Raw genomic sequence first — 7397 nt, forward strand, 5'->3', positions numbered from 1 at the left:
ATTCCTTCAAGCATGTTATAAAAACTAATTTTTTTCTTTGTGATTGCATGTGAATTCGTGAACTATAACTACAACCAAGCATAAACCAAAGAGTATATCAAACGTCCATCCATGTTTGTAACTTTCTTTAACCATCATGCAATTAAAAACCAAATCCTCATCATTGCGTTGGAAGGTGACCTACGACACAAACACACAAAAACAACTTAAAAACAACTCTTTTTGGGTTTTTCAAAACAATTTTTCAAATTTTTATGGGATTTTCGAATTTTTAAGTCAAAACACACTAAAACAGTTTAAAAACATTTTAAAACAGCAAGGAACAACACTTGAAGTTATGGGTGATAAAGTCCAACAAATTTTGCATCAACATACTTAGTTACCCTCCCACACTTAAATCAAACATTGTCCTCAATGTTTTAAGCTTAAAACACACCAAACAAAAGAAAACATATAAAACAGCAACTAAACATACTAAACATGGCAGAATGTATCTATCAAAGAGAAGAGTTTTAGAGATGCAAATCTGGTTATGGAGTGTAAATTCCATCTTCTCCTTGGTGATTGCAGTGAGGCTTCATCTTTCTGCCATTTTTTTTTTTTTTTTTTTTTTTAAACACTCGGAAATTAATAAACAAGCTTTATTCACTGTATTGGGTTGCCTCCCAAGTAGCGCTTTCTTTTACGTCTTGCAGCCGGACGAAGAATCCATTTACTCCAAATTGGAGCCTACGGTACCCAAGGGGGTGTCATCCACGGTGTGCTCCACAAAGTTCTCATAATAGGCCTTCAAACGATGCCCGTTCACCTTAAACTCTTGACCTGTTTTGAAGCTACGAACTTGGACTGCACCATGAGGAAAAACGTTAGTAATAACAAAGGGTCCAATCCAACGTGAACGTAACTTACCCGGAAATAGACGAAGACGAGAATTAAACAACAACACTTTCTGTCCAACAGAGAAGGACTTGGTGCGAATCATCTTATCATGAAAGGCCTTCGTCTTTTCCTTGTAAAGGCGAGCATTCTCATAAGCTTCATTCCGTATCTCCTCAAGTTCATTCAATTGAAGCTTACGATGAATTCCCGCTGCATCCACATCCATGTTGAACTTCCTCACGGCCCAATGAGCCTTGTGCTCCAACTCCACAGGTAAGTGACATGGCTTGCCATAAACAAGCCGAAAGGGGGACATTCCTATGGGTGTTTTGTAGGCGGTCCTATAAGCCCACAATGCATCTTCTAGCCTTAAGCTCCAATCTTTTCTTGTTGGACCCACTGTCTTCTCAAGAATCTGTTTTATCTCCCGATTCGACACCTCGGCTTGCCCGCTTGTTTGAGGATGATAGGGTGTGGACACCCTATGTGTAACGTTGTACTTCTTGAGCAAGGCCTCAATTGTACGATTACAGAAATGTGAGCCTCCATCACTTATAAGAGCTCGAGGCATTCCGAACCTAGCAAAAATGTTAGACTTCACAAAATCTGCAACTACCTTGGAATCGTTAGTACGGGTGGCTTTTGCTTCCACCCATTTGGAAACATAATCCACCGCCAACAAGATATAGAGAAAACCATGTGATGAAGGAAAAGGACCCATAAAATCAATGCCCCACACATCAAATATTTCAACAGAAAGTATAGGGGTTTGTGGCATTTGATCCTTAGCATTTATATTACCCATTCTTTGACACCGATCACATGTAAGGCAAAACGTCCTAGCATCCCTAAAGATGGTTGGCCAATAAAACCCACATTCTAAGACTTTAAGGGCAGTGCGTTGGGTGCCAAAATGTCCCCCACATGCATATGAATGACAAAATGTTAAAATAGATTGAAACTCAGATTCATTCACACAACGTCGGACAATCTGATCGGGACAAAATTTCCAAAGGTATGGGTCATCCCAAACATAAAACCTAGCATCCTTTCTAAGCTTATCACATTGATTCCTATTAAGTGTGCTAGGGGTATGTTTAGACACCAAAAAGTTCACCAAATCTGCGTACCAAGGCTCACTTACCTGGATAGACATTAATTGTTCATCGGGAAAAGTTTCAGAAATTGGCATTGCTTCCTCATGCACCATTCGGCTTAGGTGGTCAGCCACCACATTCTCCACGCCCTTCTTATCCCGAATCTCAATGTCAAACTCTTGTAGAAGCAACATCCATCGAATCAATCTAGGCTTGGCCTCCTTTTTCGTGAGCAAATATTTGAGAGCTGCATGATCAGTAAAAATAACAACTTTAGTACCAAGTAAGTAAGATCGGAACTTATCTAATGCAAAAACCACAGCAAGTAATTCTTTCTCAGTGGTTGAATAATTTAATTGAGCATCATTTAGTGTCCTAGAAGCATAATAGATAACGTGGGGTTGCTTGTTCTTTCGCTGTCCCAAAACAGCACCAATGGCATAGTCCGACGCATCACACATTAACTCGAATGGAAGGCTCCAATCTGGAGGTGTGATAATAGGAGCCGAAGTGAGAGCTTCCTTCAAGTGCTTGAATGCCGTGGAGCATGCTTCATCAAACTCGAAAACCACCTCTTTTTGAAGCAACCGGCATAGTGGCTGTGAAATCTTGGAGAAATCCTTAATGAAACGCCTATAAAAACCTGCGTGGCCAAGAAACGAACGAACCTCTCTAACCGAAGTTGGAGAGGGTAAGTGGCGAACAAGGTCTACCTTAGATTTATCTACTTCAATGCCTTTTTCAGAAATGATATGGCCTAGAACAATACCTTGCTTAACCATGAAGTGGCATTTTTCCCAATTAAGTACAAGATTCGTTTCAACACAACGTTTCAAGATTAAAGTCAGATTATTCAAGCAATGATCAAATGAATTGCCAAACACGCTAAAATCATCCATGAATATCTCAATAATCTTCTCCACATAATCAGAGAATATACTCACCATGCATCGTTGAAACGTTGCCGGAGCATTGCACAAGCCAAATGGCATGCGTCTATATGCAAAAGTGCCAAAGGGGCACGTAAATGTTGTCTTCTCTTGGTCCTCCGGAGCGATCACAATCTGGTTATATCCGGAATATCCATCAAGAAAGCAATAAAATTCATAACCGGCTAACCTTTCCAACATTTGGTCGAGGAATGGTAATGGAAAGTGATCCTTCCTTGTCATGGCATTTAACTTCCTGTAATCAATGCAAACACGCCAACCAGTCACAACACGAGTGGGGACAAGCTCTTGTTCTTCATTCTTCACCACTGTGACGCCAGACTTCTTTGGAACAACCTGCACAGGTGACACCCAACGACTATCAGAAATAGGATATATAACACCACAATCAAGTAATTTTATAACCTCCTTTTTCACTACTTCCATCATAGGTGGATTAAGGCGACGTTGAGCTTCACGAGATGGCTTGGCTTCCTCCTCCAAAAGGATGCGATGCATGCACGTGGTGGGACTAATGCCTTTGATATCCGCCAAAGTCCATCCAATGGCAGATTTGTGCTCTTTTAACACCCTTATCAACTTGTCTTCTTCTTGAGCCGTGATTAAGTTTGAAATGATGACGGGTAGCGTTTGATCTTGGCCTAAGAACACATACTTCAAGTGACTAGGTAATGGCTTTAACTCAAGTGTAGGTGGCTGCACAGTTGATGGAAGTAACTTGTTAGTCAAAACCGAATCTAAAAGTGAGATTGGAGACTTACCAGAGTGGAAGGGCAATGACTCGAGGGCAGCGACCATTTCAAGTACTTCATCACAAGGGGGCACGGCAATATGGTCAGATTGCATACCGTGGGTTGCCAAGACTCCCTCACACTTATTTCTTGTTCCTATGCCGTGGACTAAGGCTACCTCAAGTGCATCTTCGTTCATTTGATCCAAATGCACCTGTGCCAAAGAATCAACAATATCAATAGCAAAACAAGAATGATCCTCAATTGGATGTTTAATGGTTTCAGAAAGATTAAAATGAATAATGTCCCCATCAAACTCCATGGTCAATGTTCCCGTATACACATCAATCTTTGTTCTTGCTGTTTTCATGAAAGGACGGCCTAGCAAGATTGGCAATGATGGAGCATGGTTTGAATCCTCCATGTCTAAAACATAGAAATCTGCGGGGAAAATAAGGTGATTGACCTGCACTAAAACATCCTCAAGGACTCCCTTGGGATAAGCGTTAGAACGATCGGCCAATTGAATTATAACGCCATCTTGTTTTAACTCACCAAGGTTCATTGATGCATAAATGGAATAAGGCATGACATTTATGGATGCACCTAAATCAAGCATGGCATGTTCAAAACGATTATGTCCAATCAAACAAGGAATCGTGAAACTACCGGGGTCTTTGCACTTGGTAGGTAGTTTACGTTGCAAAACAGCGGACACATTCTCGCTTACCTTCACTACCTCTTTGTTTGCCCTTCTTCTCTTTGTATTGCATAGGTCCTTGAGGAATTTAGCATACTTTAGAACCTGTTTGATTGCATCGAGAAGCGGTATGTTCACTTGCACCTTCCGGAACGTTTCAAGAATGTCCTTCTCGCTTTCTTCCTTTTTTTTCTTGCATGAACCTGCGAGGAAAAGGTACATTGGGCAGATTAGGACGTGAAGTACATGAATTTGAACTTAAATTACCTGATTTGGCCGAGTTAGGGTGATTGGGGGCCTGCGGCATTGGGTTTTTCACTCTTTCCGTGGGTGAGCTAGACACTTCCTTAGGTTGTGTCGTCTCTTCATCTACTTCCTGGGCAGATTTGGGATTGTTTGGCTCGGTCCCAACTTCTTTTCCACCCCTTAGGGTGATGGCCTTGGCGGATTCGAATCCTCCCTTTGGATTGACTGTGGTTGAGCTAGGAAGCTTTCCTTTATCTCTAATCTGTCCAAGGAACTCAGAAATCTGCCCTATTTGTTTCTTCATATCCATCATCTCCTTCTCGTTATTTTCTATCCGGTTGTTTTGATTTTGCAACCCCTGCGAAATAGAGGTTAGTAATTGCATCGCTTGATTACTTTCCAAGGACGTACCTGAATGAGATGATGTCGAAGGTTGTTGGGATTGTTGGGGTGCATACGGCTTGGAATAAAAACCAGGGGGGTTTGGCCTAAATCCGCTTTGTTGTTGACCTTGTTGGGGATCTCGCCATTTGAAATTCGGATGATCACGCCAACCGGGATTGTAAGTATTAGAAAACGGATCACCACGTGATTGGTATTGGTTGCCATATCCCACGGCATTGAGTGTCTCCCACCCTCCATTCTCGATCAATTGTGGGCACGTGTCCGTAGGGTGTCCTTGCATGGAGCATACTCCACAAGAAGCTACGGTTTTGACTTTTGGACCTTCCACCACCTGAGAAAGCAACGTAGTAAGGTTAGCCATTTGATTTTGAAGTTCGGTTATGGCACTTACCTCATTGACTTCGTGTTGCCGTGGGGGGTCTCTTTGTCCAAGTCCTTCATATTGTTGTGCATTTAGAGCACGGTTTGCAATTAGGGTCTTGGCTGCCATAGGAGTTTTATCCACCAATGCACCTCCCGTCGAAGCATCGAGCATTTGCCTTTCAATGGGAAGAAGGCCCTCATAGAAGTATTGAAGAAGAAGCTCCTCCTTCATTTGATGTTGAGGACATGATGCAACAAGGGCTTTAAAATGCTCATAGTATGCCGGAAAAGATTCTCCTTGACTTTGTTGGATTCCGCTAATTTTCTTCCTCAAGAGAATGACTCTTGAAGTAGGGAAAAACTTCTCCAAGAACGCTCTCTTCATGCTTTCCCAAGAAGTCACTGTCCCGGGTGCCAATTCATAAAGCCAATCCTTAGCCTTTTCCACAAGAGAGAATGGAAAAGCTTTCATCTTCAAAATATTCCCATCAACATTAATGGGTGTCATGCTTGAGCATACAACTTCAAACTCCTTCAAATGCTTGTTTGGATCTTCCATGGACAGCCCATGGTACTTAGGAATATGATGCAGCAAGCTTGACTTCAATTCAAACTCATCGGTCTTGCCTAGAGCCGCCCTAGGATATTGAATACATAGGGGTGCGGCATTGTCCAATCCCGAAGCGGAAAGTTCTTTGATTGTTCGGTTGTCTGCTGCCATGTCTACTTCACCCTCTGTTCTCCTGGGTTTCTCTTCTTCAGATTCAGCAACGGACTCGGAGCTTTCACTTGATTCGCTAGGTTCTGGGTTCTTTCTCTTTCGTCTCAATTCTCGCTCGAAATCGGCGTCAAAGACCGAGATAGGTTCACGAATTGGATGAGAACTCCGAGTCATAAACTAGTACCTAAAACAAGAAACAAAACAAGATTAAGAATCTAGAATAAAATAAAAACAAAAGAAAATACAACAATCCAAGAGATTAGCAAAGTTGCTAATCCCCGGCAACGGCGCCAAAATTTGATGCGAGATTTATACGCACACAAATTAAACCCTCTTTTTGTCAATTGTAGTATAAGTATAAGTAGGGATCGTTCTAAACCGGGGATTAGGAGGGATTACTAAATCACTTGGAAACTGACTCAAAAATGTAAAACAAACATTAAAACACTAAAACAAATCAAAAGACTCAAAGAATACAAAACACTTATAAACACAAACTAAGACACTTTCTAACTAAATTGGACACTAAAGTAAAGGGGGATTGAGATTTTGACGAAAATAAATTAAATGCACAAATTGTAATTTAAAGGTAGAATTTAAATATGAATGTGATGAAATATGGAATGAATGCTAGCTAAGGGGTTCTTCTCCACACATGTTATACTTGCATACAAGATTGATTCTCAGTTGGTCTTTCGATAAATTATGAAACTCAACACTCCGGATTAATTAGGTCCGCTTAAATTAACCGTCAAGTTTTCCTTAAGTTAATGAATTGGATGGGTTTGCGCAACGCAATTCACAACATTCTCCAAAAGTCCTTTACGTGAACAGCACAATAAAGATACAATCAAAGATCATTAAGTATTATGAAAACTATAAGTGTTGACGAGGCATTCGTTACTATGATGAGCATGAAACTCGTGCCAAGAATTCATTTAACGCGATTGTTTATAAGCAACCTCCACTACTTGTGAATATAAGTTCATAACGATTAGGTGAAAATCACTTATATTCTAGCGTCATATTTATGCATGAAAATTAAGCGCGCATTCTTAATAAACATTCATAAATAAGTTATCAATCAAACGGTTAAACAAATTGAATCCACAACTTATGAAATTCCAACGAAAGTTAATCAATTCATATTGCAAATATAAACATAGTTTCGAATCACCCCCTAGCTAAAGGGGGATTAGTTCCTCATACCTTTGAAATCAAAGAAACACCTAAACATTCCAACAACTCAAAACTTGAATTGTATGAACGTTTAAGCACTCTTCTCTTCCATAAAACAAAGAGAAT

The 7397-nt window shown here is 40.7% G+C and overlaps 1 protein-coding gene across 1 annotated transcript; it reads right to left on the reverse strand.

Annotated features, from left to right (window-relative positions):
• Positions 1–853: 853 nt before the first annotated feature.
• Positions 854–5975, reverse strand: LOC125479607 (the record flags this gene model as incomplete). Its single annotated transcript, XM_048589136.1, is given in 5 exon segments — positions 854–2712; positions 3187–3793; positions 3872–4550; positions 4552–4589; positions 5484–5975. Coding segments are annotated over 5 exon segments (3675 nt in total), but the record flags the coding sequence as incomplete, so codon positions are not given.
• Positions 5976–7397: the final 1422 nt, after the last annotated feature.

The sequence above is a fragment of a genome, unplaced genomic scaffold, assembly GCF_019419815.1.
Source record: "Pyrus x bretschneideri cultivar Hongxiangsu unplaced genomic scaffold, Pyrus_bretschneideri_v1 Contig3, whole genome shotgun sequence".
NCBI classification, from domain to species: Eukaryota; Viridiplantae; Streptophyta; class Magnoliopsida; order Rosales; family Rosaceae; genus Pyrus; species Pyrus x bretschneideri.